Genomic DNA, 24705 nt, shown 5'->3' with positions numbered 1-24705 from the left:
GAATGCAAAATCCGCCCTGCTGCATGGGCTTTGGGAGCGACTGCAAGGGCTTTGCTTTCATTAGTCCCAAGGATTCAGATTGCTTGGCTGCTGCAGTGGCTGATTTCTTTGCATCTGTTCAAATTACATTAGCCATACCTCACGTGGAACTATTATCTCTTTGTTTTGTGCTGTTAAAGTACGCCTGCTCAATAAGGAAGCTGGAAAGATTCTCTTTGATAACACTTTTAATATAAACATTCAACCGAACGCTCCGCCTCACAAAAAAGGCATTCACTCTGTATGTGCTGGAGGGATTTTCCCTCAGCCCTAAAATTAATCTGTCAGACAGCAAAGATTATCTCCCTATCTCGCTGTGCTCAAACATGGGAAATGTTTATGATGAGTAAACATTATCACGGATTTAATTAACAGATCCCACACTCGCATTGATCCATAGGAAATATCAATTGCACTGGTGTATTTAATTAGTCTATATCTTTGCCCTTTGTGTCACTGGGGTTGATAGAGCGCCATGCTCTGCAAATTAATCTTCATCAGCAAAAGACTTGAAACAAAAGCATGATTGGAATAAAGAAACTGAGAAACGAAATCTCCCTACTTAGTATTCCAACCCTACACCTCTGCAAATGATGTTGTTACACACAGTTATTGTACAGTAGCTGGGACTGTGTGCACAGTAGTTAAAACTAACCTTAACCTTTAGCTTGAGGAGTCTCATCATTCATATAGATTGCTTTTAATTAACACTGTAGACAAATAAACTGCAGCACAGTTGATCTCATCCTGATTTGTTTGTCCAACCATAACCATTGCCATAATATTACTGCATGTAATACAGTAAACATGCAGTTAAAGATAAATTCCCCTCACACTAACACTGTTTATTTTCCTCCGTAACACAAATATATGTTGTTGTTGTTGTTGTTTTTTTACCTGGTATTGTTTCACCTCGTGAATCTGTGTGTGTGCCATCATGGTAAAATGTGGTCCAGGTGACACCAATTGCAGCGGTGACTACCGCAGAACCTGTTTTGAGTATTTTGCCAGGTGTTATATGTCTGTCTGTCTGTCTGTCTCTGTCAAATGAAAGCCAAATTCAAAGATGGGTGGGCTTGGAGCATGGGTACAAGAAGTTGTGAGATAGGAGGTAGGGAAGGGACCATTCGCCCCGCCATGTTGGGTGGGCTTCAAGCATGTAAACAGGAAGTAGCAGGATAGGAGGTAGGGAAGGGACCATTCGCCCCGCCATGTTGGGTGGGTTCAAGCATGTAAACAGGAAGTAGCAGGATAGGAGGTAGGGAAGGGACCATTCGCCCCGCCATGTTGGGTGGGCGTCGAGCATGTGAACAGGAAGTACTGGATAGGAAGTAGGGAAAGGGACCATTTGCCCTGCCATGTTGGGTAGGCTTCGAGCATGTGAACAAGAAGTAGCAGGATGGGAGGTAGGGAAGGGACCATTTGCCCCACCACGTTGGGTGGGCGTTGAGCATGTGAACAGGAAGTAGCGGGATAGGAGGTAGGGAAGGGACCATTTGCCCCACCATGTTGCGTGGGCTTCGAGTATGTTAACAGGAAATAGTGGAAAAGGAGGCAGGGAAGGGACCATTTTTGGTGGGCTTTGAGCATGTGAACAGGAAGTAGCGGGAATGGAGGTAGGGAAGGGACCATTTGCCCCACCACGCTGGGTGGGCTTCGAGTATGTTAACAGGAAGTAGCAGAAAAGGAGGCAGGGAAGGGACCATTTTTGGTGGGCTTTGAGCATGTGAACAGGAAGAAGTGGGATAGGAGGGAAGGGAAGGGACCATTTGCCCCACCACGCTGGGTGGGCTTCGAGTATGTTAACAGGAAGTAGTCGAAAAGGAGGCAGGGAAGGGACCATTTTTGGTGGGCTTTGAGCATGTGAACAGGAAGAAGTGGGATAGGAGGGAAGGGAAGGGACCATTTGCCCCACCACCTTGGGTGGGCTTCGAGTATGTTAACAAGAAGTAGTGGAAAAGGAGGTAGGGAAGGGACCATTTTTGGTGGGCTTTGAGCATGTGAACAGGAGGTAGCAGGATAGGAGGTAGGGAAGGGACCATTTGCCCCGACACATTGGGTAGGCTTTGAGCATGTGAACAGGAAGTAGCAGGATAGGAGGTAGGGAAGGGACCATTTGCCCCGACACGTTGGGTAGGCTTTGAGCATGTGAACAGGAGGTAGCAGGATAGAAGGGAAGGGAAGGGACCACCATTTGCTCTGCCACATTGGGTGGGCTTCAAGTATGTGAACAGGAAGTCGCAGGATAGGAGGTAGGGAAGGGACCTGCAGGGCAAATGGTCTGGCTGACAGTTATGGCTTGCGGTATCGCAGCTGAAGTGATCTTGCCACAAGACAGACTCTTGTTGGTTTCTTTTTGTTCGTTTGTTTGTTTTCCACTTTTCCGTTTCCATTCTTTAAACTAGCTGAACCTCTCCGCAATCTTTCCACATACCCCCTGGCAACTGCAGAAGTACCCTCTGGGGTAAAGGTACCCCTGGTTGGGAATCATCACACCAGTCTAGCAGTCAGCAGTCATACATACAGTGCATCATGTAGCAACTGCAGATCCAGGTTTAATATAATATTCTAATTCTAGTAAACACTGGAAATAGAAGTTAGATGTGGATGTAACTAATGTAGCTCTAATGTTGTGTTCACACTACGAGCAACAAACCAACAGCATGGCCAGCTACAGTATTGCCAAGTGGCCGCTGAAGCGTTGCTCAGACTGGGTGTGTCTGCTACTTGCATCAGAGCATCTCAACTGAACGCCATCTGAAATTTGCATTTGGTCAAAATAAATCTGTGCTTCTGATCAATGTCTGAGCCCAATTTTAACATCATAATTTGCTGCCCCATGTGCACAGCAATACACAGAGAGCTTCACTGGGTCATTGGAAAAAGCTGAGGCCAGCTAAAGTTTGATTTGAAGATGTCACGCCTATCAAGCAGCGACAAGTGTCAAGCATCAGTTTGTAGCTTCATGTTAACCACTTTCTAATGAAAATGACTCGTAGCCTGTTACTGTATCGCTTGTAGCATGAACACAGCATGAAAGTACAGGCATAGCTCTGGAATGGACCTGTACGCTCTTGTTATTTTATCTCAGACAATTGCTGCCCAGACAGGTGGTAACTTGCCCTGTAAAAGCCGACAGCTCTCCTCCCTTTAAACTTTGCCAATGCTATAGGAATTGTTGCATCCAGGCAAGGTAATCTTAACGTATGCCTCAGCATGCACGCCTTTTCAGCTTGGCCCTTTATTGCAGTGTCACATCATCCCGATGAGCTTATGGTCAGGCCAAGCTGCTGGTGAGTGTGAGTGACCTTAAACAGTAAAGTGACAGCTGCATCTCTGACCCCTGGATCTCCTCTGAAGAACAGTTACTCCGTCCTTGTTTTGCTATTGATATTTACAGGTGTATAATGCAGTTCTTTTGCTGTGGAGAGTAGTTTAATAACGTCTGTATGCTGTAGGAGACAATTCCTGGAGCTCAAGTGGTGCATATGATTGCAAAAGATGTTAAATAAGTTTATTTCTTTTTCAAATTTAACCTTTTTTGTACCAAGGAGCGTCCCATTGAGATTAAGAATCTCTTTTCAATAATGCAGGGCTCAGACTGCATCCTTGCCTTATGCCTCCGATTTACCAAATAATTTTGTTGGTTTATTGCAAGTTTAATGCAGTATTGATTTTAGTTATGGATTGCTTCAGTGATGGTCTCAGTGAGTGTGCCTCTGACACCAGAAGAAGAGTCTTGTGTCAAATGCAGTCAAATTTATTTGTTTTTAATCAGTGATATCACAGTATTTGGTCTGTTTTCTGACCATGTTTTGTATGAGGTTATGGAGAATATATTATATCTGTGGTTGGCTGTTTCATTTTCAGGCAATCAGGGAATCTACTTTGGCATGCATAGGCATTATGCTTCTCCCACATATCCCTGAACGAGTTTTGATGTAATTTCCTATAGCTCTTCTGTCATGAAGCTCAAATCACATTGATCTTATATTTGTTTAAGATGTTTATCTGTACGCTGTATGCACATGCTCACTTTGCTTTGCTGTTTTCCTACAGCAGATTAACAATCATACTGAGTGATTTTGTATTGACACAGCTGCTTATGAATGAAATTAGGCCTATGTACACGTCAGGCAATGAATACTTTGTTTTTAATAATTAAGTTGACATATTCATATTCCAACCTTTAACATTTAACTAACTGACTACCTATATGCAAAATAACCAGTTTATTGTATTAGTAGTAATATAATGCATGTTTTGATGTGTATTATTTCTGACTGCTGGCATTAGTGGCTTTGCTGCAGTTTGCTTTCTGTGTCGACACACATCTGCTATTTGACACTAATTGGTATATATTGGGAGCCACAGTGCCTTGCATGTCCAAGGCCCCTACTTGTAATCACCATTAGGAGGCTGACATTGGTATTTTTTTTCCTTCTTCTCGGTTGGTCGGTCCTATTTATAGTAAATTTAACGTAATGTCAATGTAGTATGAGGTACAATTCTCAGGGCATTGTACCAGGGGAAGCACAGAATAAACATATGAGACAAAACATATGAAATAGAGTTTTCTCAGTGATAACTTTATTTTCCGCTGTTTTTATGTACGCTTTAAAAATTAATGAATGTGTATTCAGGCAGTATTCAAGGAAAAGATGAGCCTGCATGCCTGAGTAAACATAATAAATATCAAGCTGTTTTCATGGTTACTTCCCACAATTTATGACTTAAAAAAAAAAAAAATCAGATTTTTATTTTTATTTTTTGACAACGGCAGAGCAAGTCTTGAGTGTTGTGTTTTCCTGCATTTAGAGGTTGCTTTGATGAAATTAATTTGTAAATGAAGAAGTGTAGTTGTGTGTTTGTGTGAGCGAGAGAAAGAGGGTGTGAGTGTTGAGGTGAGTGGCCTGCATGTCCCTATTTGGTGCCGTTTTCGATTTAGGTCTGTGCTTATCATTTGTTCACCGTTATTCATCATCATTACGACATGGCAAAGACTGAAGGTTAAGGCTAATTTCTGTTCCCGCACATCAACTTTTCTCTCTCCATCTTTTAGTGTGTATCACAATCTCTTTTTCTGTCTTTCCATCTGTGTGTGCGTGTGTGTGTCTCTGTTTTAAATCAGCTCGACTAATTTTTACCGGCTGACAAATTCAGTAAGAGAAGAGAAGTCAGCACACCCAAACGGAACATTATTTATGCTAATCTAATAATTAGCTGAAGAAAATTGATGATTACTCTGGGGTAAAAGAAACCACTGGACCTGCTGCCCCACCTGCAGCAATCTGCCCTCAATTAAAACCTTTTAATAAGTGACCTCACATCTCTCTGTATCCTGGCAGGGGCTCGCAGAGGGAAAGTCAGCCCACAGGCCAACCCCCTCCCAAAAATATGAATTATTAAAGAAGACTCCACAACTCGAGATGACTGTAAATATAAATGACTGAATGATTTAAAATCTTATAATTGTCTCCCCCATTCTTAGCAGTAACCTTGTCTGTAGCAGTAGTCACAATATTGTACAAGAGATGAAGCCATACTATTCATATTTGACATAAAGCATCATCAGATTAAATGAATGGCTCCTAAAAAAAAAAAAGCAGTGTGAAAAGGTAAAAGCATAAAAACAGAATTTGTCATATGTAGTTTGCTCTCTGTTGTCAGTATAAATCACTTTGTTATATCATATACCTTGACCTCAGCGTTGCACAGCCATGTAGATAGTTTCTGTTTTATTCACAGGTCTTTTGAGATTTTCACTGTTACTGTTACAATAGAGGTGAACAAAACACTGTTTGTTGTGCTCAGTATGAAAAATCCAACGGCAAACAAGCACACAAACACAGGATGAAAGATCTATCTTTCATATATGAAAAGATGTAGCACACTTACACAAAGCTGTTCAGTCTTGTCCTTGATCTCTCTTTTATCATTGTGTTCTGAATAAACACGTTTTGTCATTTATTCAGATGTAGTCAAGCTGTGAATGTGAAGAGGACTACTCTGCTGTGATCTCCCGTTTGCAAGCTGTCAAGAGTGATGTCACATTTATGTTAGTTCAGTAATTTCAGCTGGAGCAACTTACAGGTTGTTGTTTTTTTTAAAAGAGTAGTTAAATATTTTTCATTGTTCTTATAAGGATGAGTACATGATGAAAATAAAAGCTAGTGTCAGAGATGTCTGCCATCTATCCAGTATTGATGACACTAGATGGCACTCAGCTTGCCAAAAAATACATTTGAAAAATTAAACAGCAGTGTCTCTTCCCAGAAATCATGACCCGGATACTCAAGATAATCCACAGACCTTGTTGTGTAGGAATTATTTTCTTTCTTCCAAACTACACCTGCCAACCATATCACTCTGCAGAAGGAAGCATGCATCTACTGCTAGCTCGCCTAGGACCGAGTTCAGACCGAAGATTTGCGATGAGACGAGTTGAAATATGCAGCTACTTGCAATGTGCCGTTCTGCAACGTTCTAAAAACCTGCAGGTTCACACCAATGCAACTAGATGAGATGGTGTATCATCTCTATGCAACAACTGTCTGTACTTTCGTTCTGAATTCCAGCTTTTTTAGACATATTCATAATAAATATGCCACAATAATATAAGTAAGCAGCACCAGTTAGTCAATGAGAATTTGGGTGTGTGGAGGCATAAGCACATACAGTACAGCGAGCAGCAGCAGTGACCTACTGTCCGACATGGCACATGTGAGGACAGAGCACCGGCTGCAGCAAACAAACACACCGCCTGCGGTCATTTTGACTTGACCAACGGGCTTCACTCCGAGCAGGCTGGCTGTTGAAACAGGTGACGAGCTTTATGTTCTAGAACCAGCCGCCAGCATCTTGACCAGATGAGTCGCAGGTGACACCATTAGCCAGTCGAGCTCAGACGGCCAGCTTACACGGCTGCAACGTTTCTCTGAACCGTTCTGAAACAGTTTTGTCTCGTCGCGAATCTTCAGTCTGAACTGGGCTTTACTGCTCAGCCAAAGTGGACGCCATTAATGTTGACATTGCGCTGTCACGAGCCTCTCGTCCATGAGTAGATGCAGACTTCCTTCCATGCTGTGATACGGTTGACAGTTGTAGTTTGGTAGAGGGAAAATAGTTCTGACATGAAACTGCTTACAACAAGGTCTGTCGATTATCTTCAGGTCATGATTTCTGGAAAGAGACATTTTTCAAATATATATATTTTTTTGGCACTATGAGCACCACAAGCTGAGTGCCATCTGGTTCCATTATACTGGAGAGAAGGCAGACATCTCTACTGCTGATATCTCCAACAATTGGGAACTCACACCAAAACAATCTAGACTGATAAATAGCACAACAGGTAAGAGGGAAAATATGAAATTTTGATGTGAGGGTGAACTGTCCCTTTAACATCTGTAAGGTTTGTCCTGTCACGTCATGTATCTGTGTGGCCAAAACAGAGAAATAAAACCCATTTTACAGCCTTGTTGCTGTCAGTGCCTGCTCATCTAATTGGCCCTTAGGTGCTGCGCTCTCTACCTGTTTGCCACAGAAAGAGTAAGCACACCATACCCTTATCAAACAAACTCTGCCATCCGCTTTTACTGCTGCAAATGAGTCTGATGCATCTGTGACAATGCCTCGGAGGCAGACAACAGATATAAAGTGTAGCTTATTCCAAGGTAACGTATGGTAACTAACCAGGAAGCAATTTTTAGCAAGCTGTTAAATTTCATGCACAATTAAGTTTCTGTAAATTGAAATTTATGATTACAAAATTACATAATGGGAGCACTTTGGCAGATTTGCCCGGCGCCTTGTCAGAGGTGCACCTGTTGGAAGGCTCAGAGCTATGAGCGTGGAGATGGCGCACACGCCAGACAAATCCATTATTATAACTCAAATCCAGCAGTTGCATTTTTCCTGCTGGGACTGACTCTCACCGTTGATTAAGTGCAGGTCTAATCACTGTTGAGGCCTTGTGTTGGCGGTACCTGGCCTCACCTCCAACAACAGGGAATAAGCCTCTGGCTGATTATTTCATTCACCGGCTAGTAGCATCAGTCTTAACACATACATGAGGCAGTGAAATGTTTCTCTGATTATTCGTGTGGTTTTGACATAGCTCGAAGGAGAGCTCACAGCTTGGCTCACTTAGCGTCAGATACATGATGTCAATAAATACAACAACAAAATAAGTTGGTAAGCTACAACAACATTAGTCTCATCTTTATGAGAAGAAATAAAAAGTCTCCTTTTCTTCTGTTTCAGGACAGGAGAACTCACCAGGCTGGTTATGTGGAGACGACGAAGGGAAGACTATGGCCCCGTTTTGGTGTCCGTTGCTTGCCTGTCACATGCCTGTCTTTGCTACAAAGTCACCCGAGAGAAAGGTAAGCAGGTTTAACCATGTATTCAAGTATTAAAATACCTAAATTAATATAACTCTCAGTCCAGTACATGTACCTAATTAACATTAAGTACATGTTTTAAAAGGACAAAAATTTGAAGTTCAGCGTCTTTTTATTTGCATGTTGCATGTGTTAATAAAATTAGTGCAATAATGTACCCCAGGGTTCTTTATATGACATTCAGAACATAAACATAGCAGCAAACAACTGTTTACTGTTTTGCATATGTAGTGCTTTTCATAACTTCAGCCCTGGGCTAAGAATAGCCTTAGGCTAACTTGACCACTGTTCACACACACATTGTTAACTCAGGGTTAACCTAAGCCCAGGGCTATACTGTACTATTCACACTGCACTTCTGCTAGCGCTGGCTTGAATGTCTGCTGGAACATAATGAATTACTATTCAACAATGACATGTGACCACTCTTTAACAGCAAGTAGCAATTTTAAAATGTTGCCATTAGCAGAGCTTTATGAGAGCGATGCTGAAACATCAAAAACAGAAAGGAAAGTGGAAAAAAGAGTGATTGGTAAGAAGATGTTGTTGTTTTATCTTCACGTGTTTCTGGACATGTTTTAAGTTAGCTAGCTTGTTAGCTACCTCCAGTTTCTGTCAGTAGTTACCATGATCACAATATAAACATACAGCAGGCATGTACTGATGACATTATGAAGAAGTCATGTGATAGGACAACAAAAGCGTGACACAAATTTCATTAGCTCTGTTGCACACCGGCAACTTTAATTTTCAGGGGATAACCTCACAATCTTGAGGCCAACCCTGCTCCAGAACAGGGCCAGCAAGCCCTAGGCTAGAGTCTGGAGTATACCAGCATTGTGCCAATGTGCAAACTTTCTTAGCTGCAGCCTAACAGCTCACAGTGTGAAAAGGGCTTGTATTAACCTGCTGTGGAGGACAAAATTGTTACTGTGAAGAAAGCCTGTGTTTCACTTGGACCAAATATCTTTTATATGGATCATTATGAATAATTAACATCAGAACAAAACAACATTTAGAACATTAATAAAGCAGTAAACCACTATTTGCTATGTAACGATATACTGGAGTAATGGCGTCTTGAAAGGAGGATCAAGTCATGCTCCGTCTGTGTGTGTTGTAATCCAAGCTTTCCTCTCTGATGTAGTGGTAGCATGTGAGTCATGTTTGGCTAGCTAATCACCGCTACACTGTGTTCATACGATGGTTACCGCAAGCTTCCGCTTATAATGACAACAGCGTCATCATGAAAGTGAAGCACTTACTGTACCCTCCGTTTTCCCACCACGTTAACAACTGTTAAGTCTGTCAGCACTGTTGCTGCTGTTAGCGTCATTTGCTGTCTTTTTTTATAGAGGCATTTCCAGCATATGTTGTTATTTATGAATTTATCTTTTTGTGTTTCTTATTGCTACGTTGGGTATAATGTTGATTTGTAATATGTAATATGTTGTATGTTGTATTTCTATGGCTGCAGCAGAGGTGTAGGGCCTGAGACAAATTTCACATAATGGGACAATAAAGTTAATCTTGATCTTGATCGTGATCTTGTTAGCCCCTGCTTCATCCACCTCCATGTTGAGAGGCATGTGCAGACCATCCTGGCTCAGACTCTGAATCATAGATTTGCTCTGAATGTTGTATACATCTCCTTTAAAATGTTTGAACTTTTCACACTTGTCTCATTCACTATTGATGGTCAGTGCAGCTCAGCTGGTATAGCTGATATAACAGTTAACTCTGGAAGACTGCAGCTTGACCTCGGTGTAAACTGTATGGAAAATTTTAATCTATAACATCTCCCGGTACATATTGTCATATCACCCAACCCTATCTGGTCACGCAATAAAATAATACATTAAATGGAGAAAACCAATTAAATACTTAACAAACAAGTTAAAAATACTAATATGAAAATAAGATTTGTGACTTAAAATGGTGAAGCACTGGTGAAGCACCTAGCATAATACTGTATGAAGGTATTCTGCTCCTTAATACTTCCGCTCCTATCAGTGTAATAAAATTGAATGCTCAACAGTAATACCATTACGAATAATAACTGATGAAGAATTTCAGAATAAATGATTGAATAAATGACATTTTTAGCTGGATCAACTAACTGCTGCTGTCAGATTGAAGTTTCAAATCACTGCATCTTATCTGAGCTGAGTTGAGTGTTGATACTCAGGAAGCAAAGTGCTTCCCTTTGGCTCAATCCGTCAAAGCGATTTGACTTTCACTGACGCTAAGTTCTCCTCTTAAGCAGCCATTAGTCCATAGTACTGCTGGAATCTTTATTTTAATAAAGATTCTGTCGAAAGAGATCATAGTGCCATTTTACACAGTCGTTTCCCATTGAAGGCAATCAAAGCCCACTTGTCTCGCCCCCTAACAGCTAAAAATACATTGTCTCAGTGATGATCTCACTCAGAAATACCTGGACTGGTGGAATTACAAGGTGACACGAGAGCATCCCCTTAAGAAACCAGCTAAAGAATTTCGATCAATACAAGCTGTTAAGACCTAGAAGCCTCCAATAGATCAAATGGTCAGCACAGGTGAGAGATAGACTAAAAGGGTTTTAGAAGTCAGTGGAAATGGTATAAAATCAATTTGCAGGGGCTGAAAGATGATATTTCCAACCACATTTTCTATTGCTGTAATGTGGTTACGGGTCTGACTGAGCAAGGTGGGTGGTGGCCAAATTACCATGGCCACCAGGGGAGGATGTTATAAAGTGATCATGCAATTATCTTAATGGCTGTGGGACACCCAAGCATAAATCAATGTTCCAACATTAGATTAAGACCTATACGCCAACCCATAGTCTGCTAGCCACGCGGACGAGATAGGAAAGTGAGGTGAAACAGCAGCTGGAAGTGCGGGAAGTGTAGCTTTGACACGGTAGGGGGGATTTCCCAAAAGATCTCGCCGACGTTCCGGAGTAGTCTGCCAAAGTGTGTTACACCTGGCTGGAAGCGGAGCCAAGTCAATTAATGTATTTTGAGCCAGTGGGACCCCGCGGTCTCTGAGGATGTGCTCATATTCTCCACTTCTCGCACAAACAAATGAAGCACCTGAGCACGCCAGTGAAGGGCATGGCCGCCACGTCAGTCACGAGAGTGGTTTACCATGAAATTGTTTCAAGTGGCTTCATTTTCTGACAGCATGTGTGTTTTCGTATTAATTTCATTTTGCTGTAAAGACCTGTGATTGTTGCTCATGTTATTAAAGTGGGATCTTAGAAAGGGAAACATTCGTGCTGGCATTGCTGTGTATGCATGTCGATGTTAGTTTTCCTGCATCAGTGTTTGTGCTTGAGTTGCATCTTTCTCTGTATGTGTTTGACCGTGCACTTCTGTGCATCACAAGAATGGCTATGTGATAGGAATGGAGGCCTAGGTATCAGAAAGCTGAAGAGGTAAGCAGTAGTATGTCTTTCCCTTTTTTGACTAAAGAGAAGGTAGCATTAAATGGAGTGACTTTAAGTCCTTCATGCAGAGCAGACTGTGATTAGGGGCTTAACTCAGCAGCAGCCCCCCTCTCCCTCTCTGTGTCTCCATCTTTGCCTCAGCCACTGCCTCTGGGACACACACGCCTCTCTGTGCCAAAGCTCCGCAGCATCTCTTTCTCCAGCTCTTGCAGCTTCTCTTGGCAGTCTGAGTTACAGTGAGTAGAAAGGATGAAGAAAAGGAGGCAAAAAAAAGAAATCCCAGATTAAAAGAGATGTGGCCGAAGGGGCTGAAGCCATTTCCTACAGAAAATAAAGTTCTAAAGCAGCGTAGCATGAACAACACGCACAGGTCACCTAAGGGAGCTCAACCCACTGCTGGCTGTGTGCAGCTCTGTGCGCCCCGGTCCACTCGATGGGAGCTGGAGAGGGCTACTGGGCGAACTCGTTAGGCACCGGAGATAAACCTTATCGCAAGTCTGCTGAGTGAGAACAGCGGGGGCAGACTGACTCCTCTCAATTTATCTCTTTCATTTTCTCCCTCTCTTTCTCTCTCTCTCTCTCTCTCTCTCTCTCTCACTCACACACACACACACACACAAAATCAGATGTTATCTTGGTTAATAGACAAACCACATTCTGATGGTCCTTGTTGTTTAAAGAGTCCGTGCACGCTCCGTTTCGTTGCCCTCTCTGCCATTTTGAAAGATGAAACAGAGCGGGTTTGGCAGTTGGCCCAAAGGGAGGGTGTGAGGTAGTTGGGTTAAGGGATTAATAGGAGATACTATAGCAGAAAGGGTAACAGCTGAACCAGGAGAATCAGCTGTTAAATGGAACATGTCATACCATTTTCTGCACAAGTGCTATGTTGATGCATAGTGTCAGTTTTTTCCCTTTAATTATTAAAGATGAATGGATGAAATATCAACTCAGACTTTGACTGAATCTTTGACTGAAATTTTATACAGAAATCACATTTAGAAAGTACTAGTATGTGATGCTAGCACTGTGCCAAAATGAACCAGTGCTGAAATATTTTTTAAAATGTTTGATTTGGACAATTGACAGCAAGAAAAATCCTGCTCAGACCTGGTATTAACATGTGTCTTGGGTGGTCAGATCATAAAACGAAATTTCATGTCTATCTGTTCACTCCTGACATTAGAATGTGTCCCCATATTCATCTCGAGTGATCATCGAGCGACCACCAGTTGAGAATTACCGTCATGGACCCCTTGTTAAAGACACATGTTGTAACAGCAGCAACAGAAAGTTTGAGTCAGATAAGCAAGGATAGGTGAGTAAGCAGTTTTTCATCTTGCCCAGGACACAATAGTGAACACACTGTTGAAAGAATGTGGCCATATGTGGCCCAGACCACCTCAGAGTCTGGGCTAAGCAATCAAATCTCAAGAGGCATTGATGGACATTGGCTGCATTCACACCTGTACTTAGCTGTCCACTTGTGAACCCATTGCCCAAGCGCCTGGTATGTTAACACCAGGTGGAAACAGGGCCTTTGTCGTCCGCTATTTTGCCAATGGATTAATTGTTTGAGTCATTTGTAAATGAAAATTGCCAAATTTTAGCTAGTTCCATCTTTTTAAAATCTGAGTATTTACTGGATAATTGTTTCGGGCTACAGGTTGGACAAAACAAGCAATTTGAAGATCAGACCTTGGGCTCTGGTAATCTGCCATGTTTACTTTTTCATTATTTTCTGACATTTCATCCGCAATAAAAATATCATTTAGTTTAAGTCTGAAAATGAACACTTAGCCTTTCATTTTGAAACTCCCTGTCCTAGAAGTAGCAGCCAAATCTAAGAATATTTTCTTTCTTGCACTACAAACTTTAACAGAGGCATTTCGTTGGCATGGATTGTAATGATATTCATTTGCAATCTTAGAACTTAACTAAGCCGTTCCTCTCATCTGTTCCTCCGTTTGACTGTTTGCACCCACGTCTCAGCTGTTTCTTTCAGTTCTGTCCAGCAGACTGTGTTAGTGTGAACCCTTGAGACTAATAATGGATGTATTTATGAAACCGAATGATCAGACAGCACAGCAAGCTGTATAACAAGTGGCATTCGATGGTTTCACTGAATGGAACTGAAGGGCTTAAATTACGTGCCTGTCTCTATCTAGGACACATATTTTCTTGTGCGCTGTCTTTCTGTATAAGCGCTCATTCAGCAAAGCTTTGAAGAAGATCAATGCCTGGTCCCTGTCCTGATCTAAACACTCTCTAAAAGGTGCATGTACATACTGTATGTGCAGTATTTTACGGTGCGGGGGTCAGGAATCCCTCAGCCGCGTAATGATTCACAAACTCCTCACATCTCCTCCAGTAGGAAAGCACCTCTTCCTCTGCAACTCTAAAAGGTTCTTAAAGATCCGAGGCTACAAAGACTTTCGAAATAGTAAAGGGACATGTTTCCAGACTCCGTTTATGAGGCATTAGGCTACGACAGGGTTGAGGATGGCTGCTATGCCAGAGCTCTTATAATACCTTGGGGGATTTCATCATGTATGCTTTGAAGTGCAGAATGACAAACTGGAAAAGGCTTGGGCTGCATCAGGGTTAGCTTCCTTTCTCTTTTTCTGAGAGGATTAGCTTCTGTGTCTCAGCTCAGAAAACCGCAAAGCCTGGTCACATCTCACCCCTCATACACTCCCCACTAGTTTACATAGATCACACAGATCACCATTATTATTTATTTATGGACTTATGTGTGTCTTTTTCTTCTTTGGAGTGGGTGTGAAATCCATTAAACTTGTTATAGGTCATTTCTGTCTTTGTCATCTGGTGAAATCACGCTGTACCGGGTCACGGGGGTCTGCGCTTGTTTACTGAGCCAGCCGTTGCTTTTGGGGCATGTTGTGCATGTCCCCCTCGCTCGCTGTGTCATCCATCTTCCCTGCTGATGGAGTGATAAGAGAGCAGCACTGTGCATTCAGCTAGCCACATGAAAGTGGCTGCATGCACAGAAAATACACTGCATTCATGATTAACGTACATGATGACCCAATGACCCATACAGCTAAGATGAGGAAAAGGGCTCAGTGTGAAGGCTGTGTGTTTGTATGTGCATATGTAGCACAACATAGATGAGATATTATAAAATATGGATTAAAAAGGAGAAGGACAGTGTGAAAAGGTGGCCTTTACCTGATGCAACGCCTTTCTGATGATTTATTTCCTCTCCCCCACTCTGGCCTGTTTTTTTATTCAAATTTTTTTAGGTAAAGTCATCAAGTTGACACCTTACGCAACGCTTCCCCCTCTGTTTTTCTTGAAGGTCATTTGCTACCTTTCAGAGTAGCAGATATCAGCTACCTCTCTGATTTGTCGAGAATAGATGCCACAGCATGGATTAAAAGCTCGTTCTAACCACCGCTCCACCGGGGCGTAGCAGCTCCCTTTCTAACTCTGCAGTAATATCCTTCCTGCAAACAGAAAAACACAAACAGTGGGATGCGCCTGTGCTTGAGACTGTTTGGAGAGAGCACGGCGTTTTCTCTTAGACCTGAGCCTCCGTAAGATCAGCTTCTGTTTTCCTTGTGTATTGCTTATCAGAAGCCTGGGATAATCTACAGCAGGCAGGATTTTCTGTGATTATTAGGGTCAAATGAATCATGATGATGACCAACAATGCTGACTGTGCCATGCTCTATTTGGCCTCATCATCATTTTCACAAATGATGCTCAAATCTTGCCAGTATGCCATCAGTGGATACCCATCAGCTAATTAATTTAGGGGACATGTTAAAATTGTGTTTTCTACTTCCCTTCAATTTAAATCCACAAAGTAATGAGTGTTCATCAACAGAACAGGAGTTTCTGCACAATGTTTGGTTTCCTTTGCATGGTTGCATTTTGACACAAGATTTTGGCTCCTAGATTATTGCCAAAATCATAACTACTTGTTTTGGTCAGTATTTAGATAATTATTATTTAACACAGCTTTGTAAACATCATAAATGTATTGAAGTTAAAATAAAATGTGTCTTTTTAAGAGTGGATTTTCTTAAGCTTTAAGTAAAATTCAACTGTAGGCAGCTCATTGGCCATTATTCCTACTGTTGCAGTTAAAGCTGTCAAATTCTGGCATATTGTTGATATGAAAACAAATAAATGAATAACACAAATGTAAGTAATGTAGTACATTCCTCCAGGATAAGACTCTGACCTGTTGATATTCCTGAACTGCAGGTTGGGCTTAATTTTTTTTTAAAGAGCAAGCACAGCTGACTGACTAAAATGCACATGTGAAGGGAAATAGTACTTTGACCACGTGCTTTAATTTGGTATTCTTTACAATGTTCAGTATATTTTTGTGTGGTCAGATATCTGCAGTGATAAACATTCTGTAGCATTAGTTATTACTTTGGCACAGTCTGAATCTGTGTTCAAGAATAATTTTTGACTCACCGGCCAAGGGGACTTGTACTGTAGATGAAAAAATCCATCAACAAGGCATCCTCCCAAAATGATAAATGGTCTTTTGGTGTCAAATGCAGTATACATTAGTTTTAGTACATTCCATTGAGCTAATAATAATTATTTTTTTATATCTTATTTCACCTTTATTGAACCAGAGAAACCTCTTGACATTTAACATCTCTTTTTCAAGGATGTCTTGGCCTTGACAGGCAGCAACATACGTTACAAACAACATAGGACAAAAATACAGGATAGAAATATACAGCTCTACAAGAATCAATACAAAAATTCAAAATGAGATTACTACTAGGAAAAGCCAAAAAATATGTTAATATATACTAGAAGTGAACCATAAAAATGTAAAAAAGGTCATCTGCACATGGCTACAAAGACCAGCTAAGGTGCACCCTGACATTGGCATATAGAAGATGGTGTACAAAAATCCTACAAAAGTGCTTTGAAGCAGCCGGGGGGAACCAGTCAGAGCAACTGTAAGTCTTTCTGCAGAAGATTGCACATATAAGGAGCTGCATACATAAATGCACGCTTGCCATACTCTGTATGGACCCTCGGTACAGACAATAAAAACATGATCTGTGTACCGTGAGCATAACCATTTTCAAAGTTTTGCTTAATGGAAATGTGGAATACAAACTTAAAGAAGAGGCCAGAGCAAACCTTGAGGCAAAATAATTTTGATGTATTGATCAGTGGTTAACCAGTTCAAGCCTGAATACAGCTCAAGAAGTCTTAATCTCAAAATTCTACTGTTTTTATATTGTTACATTAATCGACACATTGGGGTGATGCTGTCATGAATCAAATGTTAGCAGCCATCCTGAGAGCTCCGCCTCATAATGTGATGAGAGCTCAAAACACTGTACCTGCAGCGGTTATGCTGGCAGCAGGGTTTTCTTTTTTAGAAAAATAGAAACTAGAGGGTTTGAAAATGATCTAAAGCTAGCAAGAAAGTTGCCAAGTTGGCAACACTGCGCACGGCACTGTGAAGTAAGGAGGTATGCTGGATTTGTAACAGGTGTTGTCACAATACTGGTTATTCTAGCTTTGATACGATATCTTAAAAAATATTGGTATTTGTTACCTACATCCTCTTTTTCCAGCCTGTAGAATATAACACGCCCACTGATGTTGTCAAGGTTTGCACTTCAGGTCAAGGAAAACCTGCTATTTTTTGGTTCCAGCTGAGAACCATATTTTCAGGTTCTGAAAAGATTTATATTTGCTTGAAATGCTCTGAATGGTTAAATATTAGGTGGAAGAACCAGAACTGGTTCCATGTTGGTGGAAAAGGGGGCATTTGAGTAAAGGATGAACTGACAAGAATTTGGTGGTAAAAGGTTAAGGTCACTGTGACCTCATCCATTCCATACTTGTGAAGGCAGTATCTCAAAAACACCTTGAGAGGAATTTTTCTAATTTGGCACAAACGTCCACTTGGATTCAAGGACGAATTGATTTGAATTTGGTGGTCAAAGGTGAAAGGTCAAGGTCACCATGACCTCACAAAACACATTTTTCACCATGACTCAAGAGTTTATAATTATGACAACATTTCACAAAAAATCTAAAGGATAAAATGTGAAGTGATGACATTTGTGACATCATAATGTTTCCCAGAAACACTTTCTAGCCATTAGTCATTGTCATATCTCAGGAGCAGAAGGGAAACATTTGGTCAGATATTGAATTGGTCACACTGATCTTGGGTGCTGTGCTGACTGTATAGATCTTCTGTGTGAAGATGTGTGTTAAGCATCCGTAATTTTACAGACATGGAGCGCAGCTCGAGGGGTTTACAGAGTCATACAACCGTGAGGCTGTGATTCTAGTTTACATCAATAAAGGTAATAGTTTCCTTGCTGTAGTGCACATGATCAAAAGCCTCTGAGATTGTCACACATTAAAAATGCAATAAATTTGCAAGTGAAACACAAAACAAAATAATGCAGCAAAAGCCTATACACAGCCTTAAGAAATGAGATGAAGACAGCACTGTGAGTGAGTGAGAGGAGGCGGGGCTATAGGGACACCGTGTGTGTGTGTGTGTGTGTGTGTGTGTGAACTCGCTATCTGAGAGAAGAGAGAGCACCAAAGTAGTATCAAAGATATGGATACTATGGGGAAAAAAACACTGAAATCGGTTTGAATAAAAAAAGAAAAAGAAAAAAATGACAACACTGTTTAAACAAGCCAAAACTGGAGCATCATTGCAAAACAGAATGTCAACAGGTACGTGGTCTGCAATATTAAATTCAGAGATACTAACACATTTCCATGTTCTGTAAAACTGCTCTGATGGGTTTTGGCAAGGTTTACTCTGCAGAGATATATTCAGTATAACATATCTCCTGATCAATTTTTATTTGATGAACTGTGCTTGTTGAAATGCACGGAGACCTGCACTTAACCTGAAACGTAGTTGTACATTTTGGAGCCACTTTTAGACTTAGAAGCTTTATAAACATGTACCACAGCTCTCTCCCACAAAAACAGACCATTTATGTCTATCCTCTGAGTTCAAAGAGGGATGACAAGCTTTTGGCTTGCACAATATGAGAATGCAGGAGGAATTGTCAATCTAATTTCTCTGTGTGAAGCTAGATCACAACAGACCTGTCGCTGGAGCTGATACGGCCCTGGCCCTTCTGGTCAGCGTGGCTTAGCGCCGCGAAACCCAACTGCAGACACACCAAACGTGTCACTGTCACAAATACAGGGGGCAGTGACAGCACACAAGCTCTGACTGCTTAACACTCCGATCAAAGAGAACCTCTTGCTGAGGTCAGGGCAGAAGTCAAACTTTGGCATTTGCAGAGAACAACTCTGAGAGAGTTGTGACAGTTTCCAACATCCTGGCTAATGTAACGGGAGAGTACAGAGGTCAGGCTTTATTCTTTGTAGATCTGGATCTCTCCTCTGCCCCGACTAAGCAGCATCAGCAGTCAACTTTATTGAACTCAAGTAATGGTTCGAAGGTACTTTCAAGGCTGAAGCAGCAACCCCAGCTGTGCCCCCTTCCTTTGCGATAAGTCTTATGTCAGCAGCAAACACAGATGCAAGGACCACAAAGGCAGAAATGGAGTTGTGGTGGGTGGGCACTCCTGGTGTGATTTTTGACGTGTGCTGTTATTAACAGTAGGTGGCTGTAAAGGTGTGCATTTCATATTTTTTAAATGTGAAGACTAGAAAATTCACCCGAACCCACAAAGAGTTCAAAGCTTCTTAGATATGTTGAATTTATGATCTTATAGTGTATGACACAAACTTTTTAGTGCTTAAAAAGATTTATTTTATAGTAGATGATGTTACTAATAACATTACAGCAAAGAGGAATTATGTTAAATACATAGATTTATATATAAATACACAATAAAACATATGTGTCTCAACAATTTCAAAAAAATGGCTACACACAGGACGAGCCAACCTCCTCACTTATTGTTGCCATGCATTATAGGTTCTGTTTTAGTGTCTGTACTGCTCAGAGCGCATATTTCACAAGATTGGACAACAAGAAGCACAACAACTTTTCTGCCATTTCTGTGGTGGCCTTTTTATCTGTCTGTAAAGGTATGCCTTTCCTTGCTTTGATCACTAGAGACATACTAGAGACATACTCTGTACACACGGCGTAAAGTTCATAACCGGTGATCCTTACAGCACCCACCACTGCCATCTTTACCAAAAGGTTGTCTGGCTACATTTGGCCGTGTGGCTGGACCATTCATTTGTAAAGCTTTCATAAAGATGCTTCTCTTTTAACTCTGAACTCACATTACCTTGCTAGTCGGTCACAGAATAGGTTGTGGCTCCACGTTACCTTAATCAGAACTAAACTCTGAATAATGTCAGTGTCATACGGTGCACCTTATACATGGAATAATCAGCAAAATGCCTTTAACATGGACACTGTTCGGCTCTAAAAATGCCTTGTTTCAAATCTTGTTTTAACTAACTATCAGTGCTATTCAATAGTATGTCTATTATCTTGTACATCATACATACAACTTTTAGCTATTACATATTGTTGCTGTTGTTTTGTATGATTTTAATTTATATTTTATGTGGTTTGCATAGTGATTGTCTTACTTAAGGTTTGCTTACTGTTTTTTGGATGTATTGATGTTGATTCCCTGAGTCTTAGATAAAGGTCTGATAGTCTAAATGGCTGCAGACAGCAAAGCCTACTTCTCCCTAGCACTTATTGGCCAGGACAGCAGTACAGGTTGTGCTGCCTGAGTAGTCAGCAAAGTTGCTGTGTGTATTGAAATGAATTGTGCAAATACCCAAGAGGCTGTGTTAGCATCAGCATGCTAATGTAGTCATGTCATCATTACATCCCGTGTACCTAAGCTTTTAATTAATTTACTAAACAGCTGGAACAGGAATGGTGAAAAGGATTTGAGATTTTTAATTTGCTGCTGTAATGACAGGATCAAGGTGTTTTTTTAACCGCTGAGTCTGGTTTTCACAGTTCGGCTGTACTAAAGAGACTCATTTACTGCATGTACGTTCGGTTGTCTTACAATAATTGACATGGTAATTACACTGTAGTTACATGCTTTGTGTTGCTCACCCTGTTGAGTGCCACAGCACACATGAGTCTGACTTCCACACTGTGCATATCTTTTCCTTTCATTACTCCCCTTGCCAATAGAGGGCAGTGCAGCGCCTGTATATACATGAACAGGGTAGACACACCCACCGCCTGACAGCGAGGTCATTTGCAAAGGCCCTGATCTGTTGCTGTGACAGTTAACATACTAATTACAGAGAATCATAGACATTCTAGCAATGCCTCAGAGTAGAGTCCTCCTTCTCTGGCCCTGGGTTTCTGCTCACTCTGTACTTGTCAAGATAGCATGCAGGAACAAATTATGTACCCAGAAGGGAAATCCTGCAGATCTGCTAAATGTGCTAATTCGGTCACATTCTTCCTCTGTGATTATACATCAATGTGGAGAGGACGATAGACAAAAACTGCATCAATTCAAAAGGAAAGGGAAGAAAGCCCTCTCTCCTCTTTGATTTCCTATTGTGCCAAGCAATCCTGTCTCTAGCAGTGATATGTTCTCTCCTTATTCTCTGCTCTGCTAATTAGTCTTCCTGCTACTTGCTTTCAACACATGGACAACTACCACTCTGAATGCTGCTTAATTTGTTGTTGGTCGCCAGTGTTGGGAGATTTAAGGACAGGTTGTCTTTACCCTCTGCTCTCTTGTAAAGCAGGTGCAAATAAGAACTTTTACACAATTAAGAAAGTGTTTTCACCCAATTGACCTGATGTATGTTGAAACTATTGAGTTGACCTGATCTTTGCCTTTTCAGTTCTGTCGTAATATGGTTGGTTGGCACAAAACGGTTAAAGAAGTTGTCACTCATTCTTTTGAAACTGGCAATATATAAGACCAGAGAAAACAGAGGCAAAGGACTGTGGCATTTGCTTTGGTGCAAGAAGAAGAAAACCTACAATTACAATGTATTGTAGTGCCGTCAATATATGTGACAGTGCCGTATGCAGGAAGGCCAAACATGTAATTTATTACATTTATTTACAATTTCATTACACTCAGAGTTTGAGCTGCTCTTGTCTGGGCATCGATTTAAGGTCCCAAGAACCCGTCGGAACATATATAATGCCGCACAGGCAGTGGGCACAGAACGACTGTATCAGGGAACAAGATGTGCTGTCTTGTACTATTTATATAGCTTATTGCTATGTAACACTGTGTTTTACACTTCAAGTCACATTCACACACATTCTACACTGGTGGCCGAGGCTCCCATACAAGATGCTACCTTCTATTCAGTTCTTAACACACTCACACATCGGGAGCAATTTGGGGTTCAGTACCTTGATCAAGTTTACCACAGTTATTTTACACATACTGCCCCCACTGTTATGATACAAAGCTGGTTGAAAATTGGGAAAGACTCCTTTAAATCATGCCTAAACCAGGAATAATTAGTTATGAAATATCAAAATACAGGCTTGAAACAATGGGCCTAAAGTGCGGGTGGGTAAACAATCAGATCAGTATTTGTGAAACAGTTGTGATTTGTGTTCGTCTCATGTTATGCCAAACAGGCCACCACAGAATTAGGAGCCAAGGATTGTAAGGGGCAGATTCAAATTTGGGAGGTGCTCCTTGATGTGCAGAGCTTCCTTGGCAAAAGTAGCTGCAACCACCACATGGCTAGGACTGAGCTGGCACCAGAGCTCCCTTTGTTCTGCATTTCCTGCCATCTGATATTAAGGATTATAGAAAGCCTTTTCCACTCTTGTGCCCAGGGTTTCATCTTGTACCCCATGTTGACAAACAGTTGTGTCAGTTTCTGTCTTTGAGGTGGGTAAAGATCGCTCATCCAAAGCTTGTCTGGGCCCTGTGCGGATGTCTCCTGTCTCTGGCAAAAAAGAGAAGTGAAGATGGAGGAAGTGATTGACTACACAGAGAAGTTTTGGCCCGTAGTCCTCTTTTGAACCCATTAATGCAGGGGCAGTACGCTGCTTTCATCCAGAGTTGGAACTGCCATGGCCGCAGGAGTCAGCGGTGTGTGTGGATGTGTGCGTGTGTGTGTGTGAAGAGGGGGCATAGCGACACAGCGAATTTGCATCACATTTGTTGGGCGTGTTGCAATCGTTCAGCTAGGAGCGGTGAAGGACACGAGGAAGAAAATCTCAGTCGAGTCATGAATATGAGTTTGTGATGTCCTACCAATGTCAGGCTGTGGCTCTGAGCAGCGATATGCAAAACCACTCTCCAACTTCATTCCACTTATTGCTGATATGATCTGTGGCATAGCCAGGGGAGACAGGGAATCGTTACTGTACAGACAGTGGTTATTAAATTGAAGGAAATGTCCTGAGCTGATATTAATAATAAGCTGATGCCGCAAGTCCTAACCACCTCTAAAGGACCTGATAGAGCCCTATCAAGAGTTAAAAGTCAGACTGTCTACTCAGCCCTCTCGTGCAGATGGTTTAATCTTATTGTCTTCAAATGACTTTGAATATTCTGAACGTAACGCAGGCCTGCAAGCACAGCAGGTGGTTGGCCCTTTGATCTCCGCGTGTAGATGCAGGTGGAATTTAAATCACAGGGTGACATCGAGCTCATGAAATCATAACATGAAAAGCAAGTTCCAACTTTGATCCTCTTGTCCTTTTGTATTAGGTTCATTATGAGAGTACGATGTATTGGAAAAAAGATAATGAGCAAACAACATTTTGCCATCACCGTATGAGTGTGTCCACAGACAATATGTGCGTGTGTGGGCTTTCATAGCATATTGTACACAGTATATACACTCAGCTGTCAACTGTATGATGATTTTAAACGATGCAGTGTGTGGTGCTGCCGTACTGTATTGCAATATGCAGAGAGGTGTCTCTGTTATTTAGACTACCCTCATTGACATGAATATAGTTGCCTAAATATATCTAAAACCTGTCAGTATGTCACAATACAACTCAAACTGCTGCCTCCCAAATTACCATATCGACGACACTCTGAAACAAAGGACGTATAAAATACATGTATAAAATAAATGTCTGTCAGTGTGTCAGCCCTGTCGCCACAGCGAAATGTTGGCATTGTATGTTTCTACAAATCATAGATACGTACAATTTGTACTTTTCACATGTACCGTATCAACATCTCTACAGTAACGTAGTTCACATTACATGTATATGAGCTCATTGTCATTGGGAGGAAGAGGGGATTGTGGATGGCTTGAAACCTAGGCGTCATGGGTTCCAAGCAGCAGACCACTGTTCAAGACCAACAGACAAATCTAGGTGTTTTTTAGCAAGACATCAGGGCATGTCCAGCTGTTGTTGTGGCAACAAAACCGGGTATTTTAAGCTAAAACATGATTTTTTTTTTTCTACTAACCATAACCAAGTGTTTTTTGTGCCTAAACATAACCACATCTTAACCACAGCACCTTTAAAATGTAAAGAAGTGCAAAGTTTTAACATATCCCATATATATGAAACATACAAATGTCTGTTGTTTGCATAAATTTGCATACACCAACATTCATTCTGGTGATTGGGTTAAATATGTATCGGTCACTGGCACCATTATATAAGGGTGGCAATCACCAGAGGATCCACGATATGATATTATCATGATACTTAAGTCACGATACAATATTATTGCATTTTGAAATATGTTGCAATATGCTGAGTAGTGCAGTAAAATACACTGTGACATATTGTGATTTATTGCCTTTTTTCAACTGTAAATTATGTCCCCAAAGGAAAACATCTGTTTTTATCTAAAAGGGAAAGTTTTCAGTTGGTTCATCTTCAATCTTTTTTTTTTTTACAGCAAAATA

The 24705-nt window shown here is 41.2% G+C and overlaps 1 protein-coding gene across 2 annotated transcripts in view; it reads left to right on the top strand.

Moving 5' to 3' along the window:
• The window catches only part of arhgef10la (Rho guanine nucleotide exchange factor (GEF) 10-like a), a 169033-nt gene that overhangs the window by 96700 nt on the left and 47628 nt on the right, over window positions 1-24705 (top strand). For both annotated transcript variants that reach the window (XM_033627803.2, XM_078170616.1), the window contains one exon: window positions 8305-8426. In XM_033627803.2, coding sequence (XP_033483694.1) covers window positions 8305-8426 — 122 coding nt within the window. The remainder of the gene's footprint in view (window positions 1-8304; window positions 8427-24705) is intronic.

This window comes from Epinephelus lanceolatus, chromosome 1 (assembly GCF_041903045.1).
Source record: "Epinephelus lanceolatus isolate andai-2023 chromosome 1, ASM4190304v1, whole genome shotgun sequence".
NCBI lineage: Eukaryota > Metazoa > Chordata > Actinopteri > Perciformes > Serranidae > Epinephelus > Epinephelus lanceolatus.
The sequence above is the reverse complement of the archived record's forward strand: the minus strand, read 5'-3'. Positions and strand labels throughout refer to the sequence as shown.